Source organism: Notolepis coatsorum (genome assembly GCF_963971535.1).
Source record: "Notolepis coatsorum genome assembly, chromosome: 6".
Lineage (NCBI taxonomy): Eukaryota > Metazoa > Chordata > Actinopteri > Aulopiformes > Paralepididae > Notolepis > Notolepis coatsorum.
In genome coordinates this window covers 159,339,944-159,361,643 of record NC_140170.1, presented here as the reverse complement: position 1 = coordinate 159,361,643, position 21,700 = coordinate 159,339,944, and the positions used below count along the sequence as shown (strand labels likewise).

At 43.5% G+C, this 21,700-nt stretch overlaps 1 protein-coding gene across 4 annotated transcripts in view; it reads left to right on the top strand.

The window, feature by feature from the left end:
• Nucleotides 1–21,700, top strand: part of LOC311230247 (PHD finger protein 20-like) — a gene marked incomplete at its 3' end in the record, with an annotated part of 65,169 nt that overhangs the window by 38,634 nt on the left and 4,835 nt on the right. For 2 of the 4 annotated variants that reach the window (XM_084316461.1, XM_084316460.1), the window contains 8 exons: nt 7,596–7,781; nt 8,956–9,057; nt 10,074–10,232; nt 12,890–13,071; nt 15,600–15,699; nt 16,934–17,129; nt 18,601–19,042; nt 20,449–20,626. In XM_084316461.1, the coding sequence (XP_084172587.1) occupies nt 7,596–7,781; nt 8,956–9,057; nt 10,074–10,232; nt 12,890–13,071; nt 15,600–15,699; nt 16,934–17,129; nt 18,601–19,042; nt 20,449–20,626 (1,545 nt within the window). The remainder of the gene's footprint in view (nt 1–7,595; nt 7,782–8,955; nt 9,058–10,073; nt 10,233–12,889; nt 13,072–15,599; nt 15,700–16,933; nt 17,130–18,600; nt 19,043–20,448; nt 20,627–21,700) is intronic. The other 2 variants (XM_084316462.1, XM_084316463.1) reach the window with 1 other exon arrangement.

Here is a 21,700-nt window from a genome sequence, read left to right as displayed (position 1 = left end):
CCTTCTATATATATATATATCCTTCTATACATATATCTTATATATGAATCCTCCATTTATATCTCATACTCCTAATCAATGAACACAGGACTTCTCGCTGTTGTCTCGTCTCTCGATCTCCTGATTGACTCTGAAAGGAAGTCCCTGTTTGTTCATGATTCACCGCCCGTGCTCTGTTGTTTCAAAACGCTCTCTAAATAGCGTCTCCGCAGGGAAACCCCCTCCAATGTCTGCCTCGTTCTCCCCTGGGCAAACACCGCCTGCGACCGCTGGACTCCGCCTCGTCGGCCGTCTCCGCCCCGTCGGTCATCTCCGCCCCGTCGGTCATCTTGGTTGAGGCTCATCTCCACCGCCGTCGGCCCTCTCTCTCGTCGTGGACGATCTGTGTACCAGGCTGCCGTGCCTGGCCCCTGCGGCTTCCTCCTCCTCCAGTCTGTCTCCTGGCCATCTCCATCGCTGTCGGTGTCATTCCCCCCTTGAAAGCAGAAACACAACACCGGCAGTCTTTCTGTACACTCGACCCTGTGTTTTCTATTAGTCTACCGTGGCTTTGGGCCTGCAGCTCGTTCTCTATATATTTTTTTTCCTCTGCAAGCCCCTGCCATGGCCACGCCCTTTCAGACTGTTGGACGGTGTGAGTGTCCTACAGCCCATGGCGCTATTTGTTCTCTATTAGTCCCCCACCTTCTCAACACCCATATCTAATCCTACAGGGCTGTTCCCTGTTTTGTTGTCTTCCGGCGTGACACCAGCAGCTAAACGATACCCACTCGGCGCTCTACGTTTGTCCCACGGGTGACCCCCAGCGCGCGCCAGTTCTTTCTGGTGACGTGTCCCCTCAAGACTCTGCCTATTTATTAGGTGTGAGAAGGCCCCACTGGAATTCAACCTCCCTCTTTATTCAATAATTAACCCATTCAAATAACTGCACCATCTTTCTGTGCAATTCTTATTTAATCAATTAATAATTAAACTTATTTAATTAACCTGTATATCGATCTTATTATTATGATAATCAGTGTTGGGACTAACGCGTTACAAAGTAACGCGTTACAGAAACGAAGTTACTTTTTGCCGCAACTAGTACTCTAACGCATTACTTTTGAAATTCAGTAACGCTACTTACGTTACTGAATGGTTTGTTAGTTCGTTACTGCGTTCTTTTTATGTAGATTCATAGCGAGCGTCCTTATTTCGCCTGCGTTTGTTTTGTTTACTGTAGACTGAAAGGCGCTATATAAAACGAAGTATTATTATTATTATTATTTCTTTCCGTAGCCTCATTCTGTTTTCGCACTTCTGATTGGCCACTGACGTTCTGAAAGAAATAGGCGCTCTCTACAGTAAACAACAAGAGGACGCTCGCTATGAATCTACATAATAAGAACGCAGTAATAATAACGAACTAACAAACCATTTAGCAACTACTTTAGAGATAATTAATATACAACATGGAAACGAGATAAAGAACATGTTTGAAGGGCTGCTGGAGTCAACTGGACTAACGTTACATCTCGACCACCGCAGACTGGTGACGGTGAGTGCAATGTGTTCACTGAAACTCAAGATCAACGGATTTTGATAATACTAATCAAACAATATAAATATAGTCCTTTCATGCACAATTGATATCCTAACTATTCTAACGTTGCAATGCTTTGATAACAACGCTGCAAGATGGTTATGAATGAATTAATGAATGGATGAATGAATGAATGAATGAATGAAAACTTTATTTAACAGATTGCAGAATGGGTACAATACAGTACGGCTCAATACATACAATTGTTAAGGGGATGCAGACCTGAGAAAGACGTTTGTCTTGTTTCCATCAGGGTCCCCCATTTTCAATTCATATAGACATTTATGACATACACAACATACATGACATTTATGGCATAGGGACATATAGGTATTTAGTACTGATACATTTGTGACATAAGCGGTATTCAAATATACAGTACTGTTACCCCTAGATCCTGACAGAGTATATACATATGATGGGGAGGGGACTGTACATTAGGAGGGGGTGGGTGGGTGGGAGAGAAATATACATACAGCGGGGAGGGAATATATAATGAAACGCTCTAGACCACATTGCTTAGCAGAGTTCGGTGATGTGAATGGAAACTGTCAAGTTGATCAACCGATTTTGAGTATATGGGGCATGGGACTTGAGCAATTTTTATTTTTTATTTTTTTTTAAATAACTAAATAGTTACTTTTCACAGTAACTCATTACTTTTGGGTGTAAGTAACTAGTACAGTAACGAAGTTACTTTGAAATGAAGTAACTAGTAAAGTAACTGAGTTACTATTTTTCAGTAACTAGCACAACACTGATGATAATAACATACAACCGAGCACACAACATAAGCCCTGTCCCCCTATCTTTTGGCATCCCACGCACTTGGTATCCTCACGCACGGACCCTCTTCCCGCCTCTTTGTGATAACCCAAAAACAGTGCAACAACCAAAAAACCCAGAATCAGTGCCTAAAACTATTTGCATCGCTCTAACATACAACAGAGCAGGTTGGTTCCCTGCTCCTAACTCACATACGTACTCGTACTATCATCTAACATACAACAGAGCTGTCCGTCGCCCTATACCCTACGGGGCTGTCTACCGTCGCCCTGGAGCTGTCACCGTTGCTCTATACCCTACAGGGCTGTCTACCATCGCCCTGGAGCTGTCACCGTCGCTCTATACCCTACGGGGCTGTCTACCATCGCCCTGGAGCTGTCACCGTCGCTCTATACCCTACGGGGCTGTCTACCGTCGCCCTGGAGCTGTCCCGTCGCTCTATATACCCTACGGGGCTGTCTACCATCGCCCTGGAGCTGTCACCGTCGCTCTATACCCTACGGGGCTGTCTACCATCGCCCTGGAGCTGTCCCGTCGCTCTATACCACACTTTGAGTTCCTTTACAAAGTTCTACATACACCACCGTGTATACACACAAGCAGTTGGTAATCTTGAAAAAATTAAACTCCTTAATTAACTTAAACTCTAAATATTCCCCTATGGGTAATGGAAACTCCCCAGCACTACCCCCCCTCCGCCACTAGGTGGCGACCTACTCCTCCTCCATGGTGTTTTAGTTGACGTGTCACTTCCTGGTTCTTTATCTGTTGTTATCTCCTCGTGGTGCTCACGGCCATTTTGACTCGCTCATAATGGCTACTCTCTCACAAACAAAACGAACGCTGCCCCTCCTTTGGAGGCCTAAAAACACTGCTGTTTTCCTCTCTTTCCTATCAATTATCAGGGGACGTTTTCTCAGACTAATACTCTTGCCTGATCGGACATAATACACACTGGTACAATCTCCTTTCGACTTTCCTTCTGTTATGAAAACAGTCCCGCCATAACAATTTTTCGATCTGATTCAAGCGCCCCCCCCCCCTTTCCTCATCTCGCATTTACCCTCCTTAAACCAAAACTGTGCAGCCTGCCTCGTTTGCTTTTCATTCTCTGTAGATAACACCCTCGATTTCCACCATGGCTCTCTGCTCATATTATCACAGCTGGCATTCTCTGTGTCGAACTAGAAATGTTTACGTTTACGGATTCACTATCTGTTCGTTTTTATTTGGCGTTAAAATCAAAACAACCGTGTGCACAGTGAACTCACATTTTTGATCGGAGCGCTGGTTCCCCTACAGCGCTGGTTCGCCTCCTGACCGCTCGACTCGCCGCTCTCTCCCAGGGCTGACCGGCCTTGCTTCGATCATGATTCTCCCACACATTGATGACTGTTGTCCACTGTCGCCCGATTATTGAAAAAGTCTTTATCCGTTGTTCTTATCTCTTGCTTTCTGGCTGTCATCAACAACCAACTGTTCCCGTTGTTTTAATCTCTTGCAAATCCGGGTCACGGCACCAACTGTAAGATTCTGATCAAACTGGCCAGTATCACGTCTTCGTCTGTTTGGCTCTCCATCCAATTCCTCTGCGTTGTGTACTTTTAATGGTCCTGACGTCTCCGATACTGGTAGATAAGATCCTTATCTAACCCCCATTAGTGCAATCCATAAACCATAATACTCCTCCACTTCCGTAAGAATTCGACACTTCGACAACGTGAGATACCTTGTGAGGAAAAGCGTTGTTTTATTTCTCTAAACAGAAACCTCATAATCAGATGTTATCAGATGTTATCAAATTGTATCGTCCTTGAAGAGTCTATTCTAATGATCTTTCGGTGTGTTCAGATTGTCCTTTTGTGATTCAGTCCAATAGTGTTCAGGCCTGTTCGTTAGCCTAAGACCATCCTCGTGGTAGCCGAAGCTACTGATGTCGTGGCATTCTTCCTCCCCCCCCCCCCCCCCCTCTCTCGTGATGAGAGGAGAGAAGGTCCTCTGTGTGATCTCAGTCCTACTCGCTCTCGGTCAGATTCTAGTCTGCCTTACACCCGGAAACACCGTCCGACTTATAGATGTTCGTCGTCGCAACGACGGCCCCGCCTTCTGGTTGTCATGCGACGTGTTGTCATGACAACTGAATAACCTTTAACACTAATAAACTCACGTTTCATTAAGATGAACCTCTCTCCCTCCTGTCCTGGGAGACAGTACACTCTAATCTCAGATGTTCCTCTAAGGAATTCATAACAAAACCCTCGCTGACGCGGCCTGTGCCTGTGAAACCACTGGTTCCACCACCGTTCTATCACCGTCTCCTGCTTCCATGCACATTTCGTTGTTTTACCATTTTGGCTGTCATCTCTCCCCAATCTATACATCACATACATTGAAAAACCACCATTTTCTCTCAATACTCTAGACCGTATTATTGTATGAATGTGTGAATGAAAAAGTTAAACGTTCCTACATCCTGAACGATAGATAATTCATGTTGAATGGGCCATAGTAATGTCAATTTAGCAATACAATTTAAAAAGTTATAGCCCTGCAAAGAAGGTGAACATCTCCATAGACAAATAGAGCTGGCAGAGAGGCTACAAGGATGGATACAAGCTCCGGCAATGAATGGGTTAATAGGCTTCTTTGTTTACAAAAAATACATTAAAAAAATTGGTACAGCTCTACCATGGCTTCACGTCTGAGGTCAGCGCCATTCTGCCTTCAAAATAAAAGTGTGAGAACACTGTTTGAATGAAAAGAGACCAGTAGAGAAAATACAAAACAGATGGTTTGGCCATTTTCCGAGTTCTGTAAGAAATTGACCAGTCGATACATAGAGTCTGGAAAAGTATGGCAGGTTGGAATTGTGTAGAGACAGGCTTTATTTTTTATTTTATTTTATGCCTTTTATTAGAAACTGGGTAATTTAGTTATTTCCCAAGCATTAAACCCAGCTGGTCGCATACTGATAATGATACAGACTAGGGATGTCCCGATCCGATCACGTGATCGGAATCGGCGTCGATCACGTGCTTTTCAGAGTATCGGGGATCGGGAAAAAATAATAATAAAAATCGGCAGTCAAAAAAAGAGAATTTTTATTCAACAAACATGACCATGTCCACGTCTTAAACTCATACGGAGGCCTTAGTTTTGGTTTTAAATTACATATAATATATCATCATTAATGTATTTATTGTCACACAGAGCAGAATAATTATCCACAACAAACACATTCCCCTTTAATTTTCACCGTTGCAACAAACATTCCCTTTAATTTAGACGCTACACGCGAGTCGCGACCACATCACAACAACAACACGTCGCTCCCGAAACACGGTTAATATCCACTGACTTGAGCAGCTAGACTTAATGTCAGAGGTTTGGAACTAAGCATTTAAAAATAGAAAGTCAAGCCAGTTGCAATGTTTGCAAGGAGGAGATTCCGCGTGGAGGAAAAACTCATGAAGCAGCAGGCTGGAGGCGAAGTTTTCAGACAAACTTTTCAACTGGAGGATAACGTTACGTGACTTTATCGTCGGCGTTTCAGACCAGAATGGACCATTACGTAAGTCGAACACTGAATGTATACTAATGTGCAAACATATATTGAAACTTTTAATATTTCTCATATGAAGCAGAAGCACATTTCTCAGGGTGAATGTAATAACAAACGCCTCCGCGCTCGCGCCCCGGATATAGGCAACAGATGGGCTTGTCTCACTCTGCCAGTTTCTGACAAAAATGCGTCAAAATTGATTACTAATGTGAAAGATCGGATCGGAAACGATCGGATCGATAGATATTTAAAATCATATGATCGGGATCGGATCGGAAGCAAAAAAAGGCGATCGGGACATCCCTTAGACAATCTGGTTATGTAACAACAAATGATGACGACATGCTTACGCAGATAACCAACACTTAGTGTCAACCCCCCAATTATCCAAGGGGGGCCTGACTAAAACGCTTTGGGAACCACTGGCCTAGTTGACGTATTGCGTGGCGAGTGAACACTGTGACCAAAACCCTCACAACCAGTCGAGACATTAGAGTCTGGAAGAGTATGGCAGGTTGGAAATGTGTAGAGACTGGCTTTTTTCATAATTTTTTTCTGCCTTTTATTAGAAACTGGGTCATTTAGTTATTTCCCAAGCATTCAACCCAGCTGGTCGCATACTGATAATGATACAGAATCTGATTATGTAACAACAAGTGATGACGACATGCTTACGCAGATAACCGACGGATTATGTTAAACACATCCGGCTTTTGTCATATGTAGGGGCTCATGAGGTAGAGCGGTCGGCTATCGGAATCGGAAGGTTCCCGTTTAGTTAGTTCCCGGCTCCTCCCGATAAGCAGGTTGGCACCTTCCGCCATCAGTGTGTGAATGTCTGTGTGAGGCATAAATTGTAAAATGCTTTGGATAAAAGTGCTATATAAATGCAGTCCATTTACCATTTAATATTTATATATATTTTTAAGGTATTTTCTAGTGATGCACGATATATCGGCCGTTTTTTTTACACATTTGTATCGGTCCGATAGCAAGATAGGGCTGATATGGGCCGATGCATTTAATTTTTTTTTATTTTTTTTATTTTTTTTTATCTTTTTTTATCGTTTGACATGTTTTGGCTTTAAATAGTTTCAAAATATCAGTCATTTCTGAAAATAAGTTACAAAAGTAAATAAAAAATTGGAAAATAGCCTTTTATTTGATTATCATAAAAAAGTGTTTTCTATACAGAGATATCGGCATCTGTAAATATCGGTATCGGCCAGAACAGCAATATTAATATCGGTTATCGGTATCGGCCACAATTTTCACATCGGTGCATCACTAGTATTTTCTTGAATTCCCTATCCAATTGTAATAATAATGGAAGAATAATGTTAACACAGCACAGAGTGAGGAATTAGAGGCTGCGTTGACAAAACAATAAAGAAACCTGCTTCTACATCTGTTGTGGCTCGGGAGGTAGAGCAGTCGTCTGGTAATCTGGAGGTTCCCCCGCAGCATGTCGAAGTGTCCTTGAGCAAGACACTTAACCCCCAATTGCTCCTGATGAGCAGGTCGGCACCTTGCATGGTTGCCTCCGCCGTCGGTGTGTGAATGTGAGTGAATGGGTCAAATGTGAGGAACAAATTGTAAAGCGCTTTGGATAAAAGCAATATATAAATGCACCATTTACCTTAGTTTTTCCTCCTTCATCTCCAGACCCCAGCGGAGCCCCCCGCGGTGAAGTGAAGACCGCAGGCAGGCGCACGTCGGCCCCCCCTGCCGTCAATGTCCACGGGCAGCAGCAGAGGGCGCTGCTGAGGGAGAAGAGCAAAGAGAACCAGCTGGACAGGAATGGATGCCATCTGCAGGAGAAGGACGGGGAGAGGAGTGCCTTTGACATCGGTCAGTGGGACAAACTCAACTCAGTTAATTCATAAAGTCAGTGGGACACACTCAACTCAGTTAATTCATAAAGTCAGTGGGACACACTCAACTCAGTTCATTCATAAAGTCAGTGGGACACACTCAACTCGGTTCATTCATAAAGTCAGTGGGACACACTCAACTCAGTTCATTCATAAAGCACTTCAGTTAGTAGTGCTCACATGTCTAGTTAGTAGTGCTCACATGTCTAGTTACCGGTAGTAGTGCTCACATGTCTAGTTAGTAGTGCTCACAGGTAGGGCTGGGCGATATGGCCAAAAATGATATCACGATATTGATAACGATATCATATCACTCGATATCTATAATTATTGATATGGTTATACGTTTTTTTTTTTTTTTTTTTAACAGATTTAAGTTTATTTTGCAGCAATTCTTTGTTGTTGCCCCATCTTTAGTGTTACAGTCCCTCACACTCCAGTTCTCAGGCTGTAGCTGGTTTGAAAGCTAAAGTAAACAGGCTTCTCTGCTGGCTGTGGCTCCAGGGGAGTTGAATGGTTCTGGCTCTGCTAGTTTCTTTTCTATCTTTTGGCACTTTTTTGGTGGACAAACCACCGCACATGTGCACCGTGACTCGTGACTGGAGACTAGCTCTGCTAGCACACATAGCCTACTGTGTACAGACGGTTTAAAACTGTATTTTAAATTAGAAAGCAAACTAAATAAATGGACAGGAGAAAAAGAAATCTCAATTTGGTCAGTATTGTCATTTGGACAAGCAAAGCCATTACTTTAAGTTGCAGGCAAGAAAGACAAGTCTGTCCACTGTCTCTGGTTTTAAAACTGCCCTGTTGCAGGTCACAACATTATTTAATTTGTATTGATATTTTTTTAATTATCAATCGATATCGATTATTAAAATATATCACGATAATTATCGTTTTATTGCCCAGCCCTACTCACAGGTCTAGTTAGTAGTGCTCACATGTCTAGTTGGTAGTTAGTAGTGCTCACATGTCTAGTTGGTAGTTAGTAGTGCTCACATGTCTAGTTGCTAGTTAGTAGTGCTCACATGTCTAGTTAGTAGTAGTTAGTAGTGCTCACATGTCTAGTTGGTAGTTAGTAGTGCTCACATGTCTAGTTAGTAGTTAGTTGTGCTCACATGTCTTAACTCTTTGACACCCGTCTCCAGCGTTGGTCAAAGAAAGAGACAGACTGAGGGACAACAAGCCGAAACAGAAGGACTTCCTTCATATTAAACTGAAGAAGAAGAAAAAGAAGAAGGCCAAGTCTGGTGAGGAAGGGGAGGGTGTGGTTCTGCATGCCCCCCCCCCCCCCCCCCCCCCCGCATGCCCACTCCTCACTGTCGGAGCACAAAGACCCCCATTCACTGCTGTTGTTGTTGTGGCCGAGGCTCTTGTGTGTGTGGGAGTAGTGTTGTGTCTGTCGCTGGCCTCACTTCACTAGTAGTGTTGTGTCTGTCGCTGGCCTCACTTCACTAGTAGTGTTCTGTCTGTCGCTGGCCTCACTTCACTAGTAGTGTTGTGTCTGTCGCTGGCCTCACTTCACTAGTAGTGTTGTGTCTGTCGCTGGCCTCACTTCACTAGTAGTGTTGTGTCTGTCGCTGGCCTCACTTCACTAGTAGTGTTGTGTCTGTCGCTGGCCTCACTTCACTAGTAGTGTTGTGTCTGTCGCTGGCCTCATTTCACTAGTAGTGTTGTGTCTGTCGCTGGCCTCACTTCACTAGTAGTGTTGTGTCTGTCGCTGGCCTCACTTCACTAGTAGTGTTGTGTCTGTCGCTGGCCTCACTATACCATCACTTCACTAGTCCAATCAAACGGCTCTGGCTTCTATCTCTCTTTTTAATCTTGAAATCATAGCTTGCTTCTGTTTTTTTCTACCCACCAATCTTAACAACTTACCTGACGGTGCTCAGGACGAGCGGTCTGCTTATTCTCTCTGATATAATTCCTAATGAATATGATCAAAGCCTGCTGGGTTTCCCCCTGAGGTTCCATGTTTTTAGTGCGCATGGCACGTGACCCAGTCACACACATTTGGAATACAGCCATCGACTGATCTGGTTAATCCTCCTCACACACCCCTCCTAAAAGACTTTGCCCACAACATAGGCCATATCACATTACTCCCTCTAGCTACTACACTTTGTCAAGTTGTCGCTCTGCGGTGTTTGTTTGTTGCCACACTCTCTTTGTCACCTCCTAGACTAGTTCATGTTTGGCATTTCTCCAACAGTTGACAATTTCTCTTGCATCTGCTTCCCCCTCCCCCCTTTCCATGTATTAACAGAGTACACAGGTAGTGAGGAGAATGTTGACATCTCAATATTGGGTCTTCAGTCCAAATTGAATTTGCCACCCAAATTCCCCCTCACACACAAAAACAAGCCCGGGCCCCACTACCCCAGCAGGCCTGGATACAAGCACTCAGAGCAGATACACGTGGATGGTGGGTATCCGTGTGTGTGTGTGTGTGTGTGTGTGTGTCTGGGGCTTGGTATCCTAGAATGATATTTACTAGGGATGTCCCGATCACGTTTTTTGCTCCCGATCCGATCCCGATCATGTGATTTTGAGTATCTACCGATACCGATATTTCCCGATCCGATCAAACAATTTTTCTTTTTAATTCAACAAACATGACCATGTTCACGTCTTAAACTCATACTGAGGCCTTAGTTTTGGTTTTAAATTGCATATCATCATTAATTTATTTATTGTCACACAGAGCAGAAGAATTTTGCCAAAACAAACCAAGAGTATCCAGCTGCAGAACGGCAGACCAGCCACACTCTCAGACCCAAACGCATTTCCTTTGATTTAATTATACATCAAATGATTTATGAAGTTAACTTTTCACCTGGATAACGTCAACATTCAGGGTGAATGTAATGTGAGAAATTGGGATTAAAAAAATAAAAAATAAAGAAAAACTTTTTAATTTGGGTCTGAGAGTGTGGCTGGTCTGCCGTTCTGCAGCTGGATACTATTGGTTTGTTTTGGCAAAATTCTTCTGCTCTGTGTGACAATAAATAAATGAATGATGATATGCAATTTAAAACCAAAACTAAGGCCTCAGTATGAGTTTAAGACGTGAACATGGTCATGTTTGGGGAGCTCCCGTAGCTCACCGCATATCTCGGCGCTATTTCTGCGTCGGGGAAAACCGTGCTCGTCACGGATCTGGGGGACACGAGTTCGATTCCCGGACCCGCCGTCATTTCTCAGAATGTCTTCCCCTGCTCTACATCCCATTTCAACCTGTTTCTGTCGGTCATGCTTGACCAGAAAAGCGATAAACGCTAAAAAATTAAGTTTTAAAAAAAGAACATGGTCATGTTTGTTGAATAAAAAAAGAAAAGTAATTATTTTTTTTGCCGATCCCGATCTTCGGAAAATCACGTGATCGGATCGGGACATCCCTAATATTTACAGTACCGGACCAGTTTTTGATTTATTCTTTTTTTATATACATATATATATTACATTCAAAGGTATCGGGGGGGGAAAAAATTATTCTTACAATGAGATCTGGGCCCTATTCCCCGTACCTGGTTCAACTAAGTCGATCAAAAGTGCCATTATCCAGATTCAATTAACCCAATGTTTGAATCCAGGCTTTCCCTGTTCCTCGAACGCTGATTCACTCTTGTTAATTCGAACCAGACTTGATACTCAGGATAATTGCACGCGGCCGCCTCACCTGAAAAGACAGCCGGTGTCGATCGCAGAAATCCAGATATTTTTTTTTCCATATTTCCCCCCCTCCTTTTTCCGTTTTTCTCCCATCTCAATGTTAGTCGTTATGCCAATTCCCAATCCCTTTCCTGGTCGTTGCGCTTCTTTTCACCTGGCAGCACGGACTCTCACTGGGGGAGTGTAACGTGTGGAAGGCTCACACTACCTCCCCCAGATCCTTCCCTCGCTGTGCAGGCGCCCCGACCGAACTGTAGGAGTCGCTGTTTTACAACGACCAGGACCCATCCCACCGGCTTTCCCACCCGCTGACACTGCCAATTGTGTCAGTATGGACGGCTGACCAAGCCGGAGGTACCGCAGCTGGATTCGATCCCACTGTCTCTGCGGTGGTAGACAGAAATCCTGATTTTCTAATGGCATTGATTGATTGATTGATTGAAAACTTTATTAATAGATTGCAGAATGGGTACAATACAGTACGGCTCAATAGCCTTGCCGACAAGCGGAATACCGGTGTTCCCAGATCCTCCTCCCTGACACACTTCCATAACACCCGTTCCACAGCTGTTCACACATTCATTCGCTCTGGCGCCTAAAGGTCGACACAACAGCTGGCCTCCTAGATTCGTTCCCTCCGCGAGGGACAGCCATCTGGACACCTATTTAGTCTTAGCTAACTAAAATGTTGACACTTGGTGTGATTATATACAGGTCAGAAGAGTGATATACTGGTCAGAAGAGTGAGAGACTGTTCTTTCATCCTGACACTCTCTTGGCTTAAAGTCCCAAGTTAACTTAGATCTATATGATTGTATTAATGGTTTTATCTTCTAATAAAACTACCCAAATCCAAAGAAGTATCGAAACTTGTATCTGAAAATATCCAAAGAGTGTGTGTGTGTGTGTGTGTGTGTGTGTGTCCACCCCCTCTGCAATTCAATCCACCAATTGTCTCTTATCACTTCTGGTGTCTGTGTTTCAACGATCTTGCTAACATCTTTATTGACAAATCAATAAAGTGTGATTTTTATTGGTTGGGTGATTGAATCCAGAGCCTCTCTTTGCTGCTACAGCTTGCTTTTCTCTTTATTATCCTGTCCTGATTAGTCACCAACACTCTTGTAGTGAAATCTAACAGTCTGTAAGAGGTATAATGGGTACGGGAGTTCAGTGTTTCCTATAAGTTCCCAGGGCTTCTTGTCGTGTTAGCAGGGACACAGAGTCCGGCGGTAGGAAGGACTGTGTGTATAATCGCACAAATGCATATTACGCATTTCTAGAAGTACCGTCGATAAGCCGCTGTATCTGTTTGGAAAATCTATTTATGGGAAACACTGAAATGTTCTCCCTCTCGGGACACGGCTGTTTTTGGGTTTCCTCTCATTGATGTATCGTTCACTGCCGTAGACGAGGACAGCCTGAGCGACTGGTCCACAGACAGCTGCGGCTGGAGCGACGACGACTTCGGGGTTGATCTGGACGTCACCACTCCGCCCCTGAGTGTGGACTCCGTCGCCCTGGATACCAGCGATCAGGAGATGGTGCGCTGCATCTGCGAGGTGGAGGAGGAGAACGACTTCATGATCCAGGTGAGATGGTCACAGTGTTGAGGCGATCTAATACTTACTTGAAGCATTGCGAAATATTATTTGCAGGGTTCACTCCAGAGCATATGAGCGGCGCGGAGCGAGGAGTGGAGCGGGTGGATTTTGAAGTGAGCGCGGAGTGGGTTTTAAAATGGGTCAGAGTGACTTCCGGAGCGAGAGCTGTCCTCCGCTCCGAACCGCTCGGTGCACACGATCACACAGTGGTTTAAACTGATGTAATATACATGTAGTACAATGCCAAAGCAATAGGTGGCGATGTAGTTCAAACATGAAGGCCATTTTCAACCAATCAGAAGGGTGAAGGCGTCACTAGTCTACACATCCTGCTAAGTCAAAACAGAAATCCGCCATCTTTAAATCACCTCGGGAGGTATTTAGCAACATTTATTTTCAGCAAGAAACAAACAAAGTGCAATAAAAAAAAAGGATACATTCACTGTGTTCTGCCTCATTTATTGATGAAACGAAACCAACATATCAACACAATGTACCACCAAGAGCGGAGAGTTTAGTCTCACAAAAAGGGCGCTGATGTTTTTAGCTTACATGCTAACGTGAATGGGATCTGCCAGTATAAACACTTAGCATTGCGGCTAGGCTAGAGTACATTAGCATAGTAAAGCTAGTAGAATGGTTGAAAACATTATTTAACAGATTGCAGAATGGGTAGAAATACAATACGGCTCAATACAAACAATTGTTAACACTTTCAATGCCCAAAACGTGATAAGACATTTTATCAGCCCAATGCCTGAAATGCCCATGACGACAATTAGCGGTTTCTTTTTTTATTAGCGATCTGAATTCATATTTCATCAACCGAGTCTCCCGTTGGTATGCAGCCCCTGTAGGAGCTCAGATGTGAAAAAACCGCCCCTATCGTCTCCCAGATGGTAATGCACCCTTTTGGAATGGACTCAATGAAAATGGATGAGAAAAGAAAAATCCGGAATCCACATTTTACTTCTCAGGCATGTAACCCGAGCCGATCGGATTCATTGTGGAGCCTCAGAACAGCGTGGAATACATATGTACAGTATGTAGCGTTGGATCAATAAAAGCGATCGATTTTTGGAATGGCGATCAGGAATTGGAATGATCTTTTTGGAGAACATCTGATCTGAGGTAAGGAATCTATTTTACAAGTCTTGGGATAATCCGAGTTGTATTCGCTGAGATCTCAGCGTTCGCCCTGTGTGTGTGGGGGGGCGATTGCTTTGAGGAAATCAGAGAATAGATTTTTCAGATCGCCTATATAGCGTGCATACGTACACATACTATCGATAATCTAGCGTTTATTTGAAAACTATTCATAAATAGGCCGAAAAATGACAAAGTTTTTGTGTATTCTAGAATATTCCGTTTATCATGGAATCTTTTATTTTCCTTGAAAACGAGGGCTTTTCAAAGTGCTATAAAACGAAAATGAACCGATAAAAAAACAATCCACTTCGATAATGTTGACTGGGAAACGAGTCATTGATAAGCGACGGGCAGATTAGACACATAGCCATAATTTAAAACATAGAATAGGCGTTTTTAACGCTAACATTGAAGTGGATGGTTGGCATTCAAGCAGTAATACAAGATTAAGCTTGGGCTCTGAAAGTGTTAAGGGGCCCAGGGGGTGCAGACTGTTGTAGTTTGGTCAAATCAAGCTAATTTACATCATGCTCCAAAAAAAATCCTCTTTTTCTGCTGAGCGGGCAGGAGCTTGATGCGCAAATGAAGGTGAGCGCTGAGCAAGCGCTGAGCGGCTTGGGGGGGGGGGGGGGGGGGGCAACATGAGCGAATGAGAGCGGAACTACGCCGTCCAGAGCGAAGAGCGTATTTCTCGGCCGCTCCACGCCGCTCATAGGCTCTGGTTCACGCAATCATTTAGTAAAATGACATTTTACAAATGCTAATCAGATGTATGTACAGTGTTAGTAGTTAGTCGAATAATAGGATTATTCCAAAACATATCATTTTGGAAAAGTCATGGCCATTTTAAATCATAGTAATAATTTGATAATTTACATTTTAAAATATAGTTGTAGAGAGAGACTGCAGGTTTAAATTAAATGTTTTGCACAAATCAAGTAAGGCTTTCATAACAAGTTTTACAATGTCATTTGAATTCAATCTAAAGGTTGTTCATTCATTACACCACAGAAATAATCATGGAAATGTGGTATAAATGTATATTTAGTCATTTAGCTGAACGCTTTTATCCAAAGCGACTTGCAAGTTCTGTACAACAGGTCAGCAGGAAGGGTACAACTCTTTCAGCTGAGTAACGATGTTCATCAACCAGTGTTGAAGGGTGCTGCAGTGTTGAGTGCATAGAAGTAAAGACATATTAGTATAGTAGGTAGTAATATAGACAAGGAAGATGAATTTTGCATGATGAGTGCATGATATTTATATATTATCATTTTTTTGTGTCTTTAAAAAAAACGAAGGTTTTTGTAATGTAATTGTTAAATAAGCGTGGTTAGTATTCAGTAATGTGTTTGTGCTTCCCTCAGTGTGAGGAGTGTCTGTGTTGGCAACATGGCACCTGCATGGGCCTCCTGGAGGAGAACGTTCCAGATAGATACGCCTGTTACATCTGCCGGGACCCGCCAGGTGAGAGGAGTCAACATCCACCCTTTTCCTCCCAAAGGCAAAATGGACGCAGATGTTCCCGAGTAGTGTTCCTATCTGTTAGGGTTGGGTACCGTTTACATTTGAACCGGTACCAGTTCCTGGAATTCAGTATTGGTATTTAACTCTCTCTGTAATAACAAAAAAACTATTCAATTTCAACATAGTTATTTATTTGGAACATTTTGTTATTTATTGTTGTAACACACCACAAAAAATGTTATCATATGATCATGTATTATGTTTATGTTTACCGGTAAATATCAACATTATCTGGCCATCCTCAGTAAATACTATCAAACTCCTCTGACCCCTCATCTGGTCTTTCTAAAGACCCAAGAGAGGGGACAGTAATATATATATTTGTGGGAAAGGCTCCCTCTAGCATTACACTCTTATACTAAACATGTAAAGGTACTGAACTAAATACATTTTTGTGTTCTTAATTGCCCTCATTGTCTGATGTTTCTGTATTTATTAACACACTATGAACACTATGTATGCTTGTGAATGCAACATCTCGACGACACTGTGAATTAGTTTAACCTCTTAAGCCCGACCGGCCCGGTACCGGTACGAGATTTAGGATCATAAATAGATCATTACAGTCTGTAATACTATTAAGTAATGTTGTGTTTCTTTTTCAAATGTAGCCAAGTAAAGAAATTAGCTTATAAAAAATCTCTGCGCATTGCACACTTACAAAAAACCCTGTAAATCATCTGCCCTTTATTAATTTGCTTAGATTTTTAGTACACTTGATCTCAAAAAGGTGCTGAATGAGCTCGGTAGACATTTTTCAATGTTAGCATGGTGTTATTCACTGTTAAAGATGAAAACAATTAAAATAAGATGATAATAATAATTTATATTCTCCTTTGGTTCATTACAATTTAGTATTACATTACAGTATTAACATGTATTCAAGCATAGTATCAGATGCAATATTTCTGACACTGGGAATACATTCCCTGGGGTCCACAGATGTCCCTAGATACCAAGAACATGCAAATGGGCCTTGTAGAAGTGGAGCAATCTTCCATTTACATGGGTATGTACTTTTAGGCACATTTTGGCTAGGGCTTAAGAGGTTAACTACTCTACTGTGTATTTATAGAGTATGAATAAAGATTGAAGGAATAAATGAAAAGGTGAACCTCTAGTTCCAACGTCTCGTGCGCTCCCACGCGTCTCACCGTGTGACATGGTGTTCCAGGGCAGCGGCAGAGTCTGCGCTACTGGTACGACCGCGAGTGGCTGAGCAACGGACACATGTACGGCCTCTCCTTCCTGGAGGAGAACTACTCTCACCAGAACTCCAAGAAGATCGCCGCCACGCACCAGCTGCTGGGGGACATCCATCATGTGGTCGAGGTCCTCAGCGGTCTGCAGCTCAAGATGAGCGTCCTGCAGTGAGTTCCGCTCCGTTACGTTTACTGAATGGTGTCGACTAAAAACCCTGTTCGCACGGGACCTGGTGACCTCTAGTCATTTGTAATAATTGCGGAGGTCGTCTGTGATCAATATCCTGTTTGAATCTGCCATGTCTGTAATCTTTTAACTCATTCAGCGCCAATCACGAGAAAACTCTAGTTTTAATCGTTATTTCTTTTATTAGCTATATCCATTCATTTTTCATCCGTCCAGCCTGATGTTATCATTGGGAATGGGTCTGAGCTCGCAAAAATGCAAATACCGCCGCCTAGGCCTTCCAGCCGGTATTGCACTCCATTAGAAATGGTGTAGTTTCTTTTCTGGGCCGATCTGAGCCGTGCGGGCGGGGTTTAAATACTCTGGCAGGACTAGCGTATACAACGATACATCTGCGAGGCTGCCCCCCCCCCCCCTTCATATGCAATGCGGGACAATGTGGGACTGACCTCCACGAGCAGTATTTGGAATGGCGATCAGATAATTGGATTATTTCTTTTGCATCACATCAGAGACCAGGTAAGGACTCTATATATCCAATCTTGCGTTGATCTGATATTTCTTTCTACCGCAATCGAAGCTGTCTGTGTGTGTGTGTGTGGCTGTTTACCGTTGGGTGCAGGAGGTGGGGGGGGGAGCACCGCGCTACGAGGGCCATTTCATGTATGCACGAGGAGACATAATAATGATAATCTAGCGTTGATTTCAGGAGGATTCAATAATCGGGCGAAAAATGACAACCTGATAAGTGTATTCCACTAAAACGCTATTATCGCGTCTTTTCCTGGGATTACTAAGAATCACCAACTATACTCGACGGGTGTATTAGACCCATAGCTATAATATAAGATATATTTTAAGCACTCGCAAATGTCGCAGTCTCCCCATTGATTAAAGCAATGGCGCTCTAGCGCCCCCTGGCGCCCCGACCCCTGGCGCTGATTGAGTTAATATTAACAATTCCAACGCTAATTACCTACCATATTTTGGCAAACGCAAAGGTCATCTGATGATATTGGTAGAATCGGCATCTCAATAATTTGAGGTTCGCAATTTGTTCTCTGTGTTAGTATAATCAATACTGGAAGGGTTTAAATGCATTTTCAGGGCAAACTTCAAATCAAGCTGCTGCATCTTAGCATTGAGATCGATAAGCCTGATGTTGCTTTTTGAAAAATATGTGTCCATCCAAAGTAGGTGTTATCCAGTTCATTATTTATCCCCTGCTGGAATGTCATAGATTTGATTTATCATTGAAAAGCTATTGAGATGATAGATTGTTGCATCAGGCAGTGGCCTTGTTATATATATATATATAATCGTGAGAGGTGCCATTTGAAACAACAATGTTGGATTACACACCCAAACAGGCTGTCATTGTCGAGTTTAATCTCAGCATATTCTTATTTTGAATTTCCATTGGGGGACTAAATCTACTGTTGGCTTGTTTAGGAGCAAGACGCACCCTGACCTGAGGCTGTGGTGCCAGCCCTGGAAGCTGACGGAGAGGCCCTGGAAGACGTACGACTCGTGTTCCGGCACGGACGCCGCTCCGTCCCCCGCCACGCCCGACGAGGACATGAGCCGTGGCGAGATCCTAATGTCCAACGCCCTGGAGAAGCTGAGCAGAGCCGCCACGTCCTCGTCCTCGTCCTGCTCGTCGTCCTCCTCGCCGTACCTGTCCTTCCAGGACTCGTACATCAGCAGCGAGCACTGCTACCAGAAGCCCAGGGCCTATTACCCGGCCGTGGAGCAGAGGCTGGTGGTGGAGACTAGGCAGGGCTCGGAGCTGGAGGACAGCATGAGGAGCACCGAGGACCTGCTGGAGAGGGAGCAGCGCTACGGAGCTCTCCTGGACACGGACAGGCCCAAAGCACTCAGCGCAAACACCAAGGTCAGGCTCTAGGTGTCAGGCGTTAGGGGTTAGCCTTTAGGGGTCACCCGCATTTCACTGTATGCTTGTATGCCGTGACAAATAAAACTCTTGACTTGACTTGGCCTTTAGGGGTTAGGCTTCAGGGGTTAGGCTTTATGGGTCAGGCTTCAGGGTTAGGGTTTAGGGGTCAGGCTTCAGGGTCAGGCTTCAGGGATTAGGGGTCAGGCTGGGTGGCACAATATTGCAGTATATTATCATATTTACCTCTGTAACAACAAATAATCATTCAAATACCACATTCTCTGTCACAATGGCCCTCTGTCAACGTTTGTAATGTTAGTCTGTTGATGTGCGGTTCACAAATTCAGGTGAATTAAAGAGGCATCAAATAATAATAATGGTGAAACAAAATAATGAAGGTAAATAAATAGAAAACCAGGAAACTAAAATAAAAAAGGCTGGCAAATTTTTAAAGCATGGATATACATGCTGCTAGTGGACAGTCCCTGGTTCTCTGCTCCTGTTTTCAAAAAGAAAATGGCGGCTCATTTGCTTGTCAACTTTCTCTTTTTCTACCTAAAGTTGAACCTAAAATATGTTTCTGACATCAATTATAGTGGTAAGTTTGATATGATATCACTGGATCTCTTGAGTCATATTTGATCTGCAATGCCTAGTTTGACAGTTTGATCAGAACTAGTTTGATGGTACAGCGTTAGGACTGTGTTTGGTGGTGCTCTAGTGGCTGAAACTACTAGTATTTAATTTAAATATGATGTAAATGTCTTATTTTTTTTATTATTAAAAGTACATTTTAAGACATGATACTGATTTAGTTAGCCTAAGTTCCACAATGTTCCAGGGTTTTCTACAGTGATGGGGCCATAATGGCAACGACACGGTCACCTTTAGGCTTTGTGTCCACCGGGGACGTTTTTTTCAAGGCGGACCGCTTTGAAAAGCAAAAAAAAAGAAGCTCAGAGCGTTTTCCTGAGTCTCGCGACTGCCGCGGCTCCCCCACTTGCTCGATGTTGATTGGTCGGTCGAAAAAAGTTACCTTGATGAGCGTGCTCCTCCAAAAGTTGAACTAGTTTCAACTTTAGGCGCTGGGAGCGCTCCGCCCAAAAACGCCAGCCGCCGAGAGCGCTAAAACGCGAGGCGCGGCGCTGGGAAAAGGAGCGCACCTGTCACGTCTGTAGCATAGAAATGAATGACAGAAAGGAGCTGACAACTCATAAAACCTCCCCGGTCGACACGGGCCCTTAGTCTTTAGATTGTAGAGAAGTGGAGGGAGCTGAGGGGTGATATCTGGCCCTCCCCATGTAATACCTCTTTACTTTGCATTGTGCATTGATGTAGAAGAAGTGATGTATCCAGTGACGAGCCTAAACCCCTGTCTTTCTGACCACGTCACGCGTCTCTAGGCCTCTACTGTTGCTTGGTGGTCCCAGACGGAGGGGAAGGAGGAGGGAGTGATGTGTGGAGGAAGTGCGGCTGAGGACAGCCGGCAGCAGCAGTGGCAGATCAACCTGCTGGACCACATAGACGCGGTGCAGGACGAGGTCTCTCACAGGATGGACTTCATTGAGAGGGAGCTGGACGGTAAGGGTTGTTTCAGCTTCTGCACTGAATTCTGTGATTAGTCCGCAATTTTTGCGCATATGTCAACTAGGGGTGGGGGGAAATTGATACAACCATTGTGATATTTTGCGTGCCAATATTATATCAATACACTGACGCCAAGTATCAATATTTATTTAAAAATAAAAATGTGCTCGACAATCTCATTTTGTTGCAATAAAAATTATTAGAGTGAGGTGAACAGGCAAATGTTATCTTATTAGATAAAACAGATGATGTATATATATTTTTATTGTAGATGTTGACAATGTTCTCCATTGGGGACATAATTTGCCGTTTTTTAAATCTATTGCAATATTGCAGTAGAGGCCTGGCAGAGCATCACCAGGGATGAAACCCAGCATCTGGTGATGTCTATGAGTTCCAGAGTGCGGTAGTGAAAGGGTTAACCTTCTGTAGTGTGGTAGTGGAAGGGTTAACCTGTAGTGTTAAGGATTTGCAACCAAGTATATTAAAAGTTTAAATTGTATTTATGATAACACTGTTCACCTGATACTCTCAAATTAAATAGTTTACCCTCACATTAAAGCTGAAAATCTTCTTAAACACATTCGTCGCCATAAACAAGTTACGCCGTTTTTGGCCGCCATGCGTTGAACGCCAACAACGGCGTAAGCCGTTTTTTAAATCAATATTTCATTTTTTCGCCATGGCATTCATAATTCATCCAGCCAACTTCCGGTGCTGCAGCGGGACCCTGAATGAGATTGCAACGCCTCAATACCGCCGCCTGGTGGATGGTCGGGCGAGTTACACTCTCAAAACCGGAAGTTGTGATCGGTGCATCGAGGAAATCCCTCCGGCAGTAATATCTTGTTACGTGGGTCCAGACAAACACTGGCGTGCATATGGATCGCTTCCATAACGCAATAATCGATATGATTTCGGCGTTTATTGCGCCATACAAACCGGAAATGGATCTAGGCGATCGGCGTCAAATAATTGGGATATTTTTCTTCCAGTCTCATCTGCGAACGGTAAGAGGACAGTAACGTTATTTTCAGCCCGATTGTGCGTTTCTTTGTTTGCAAACAG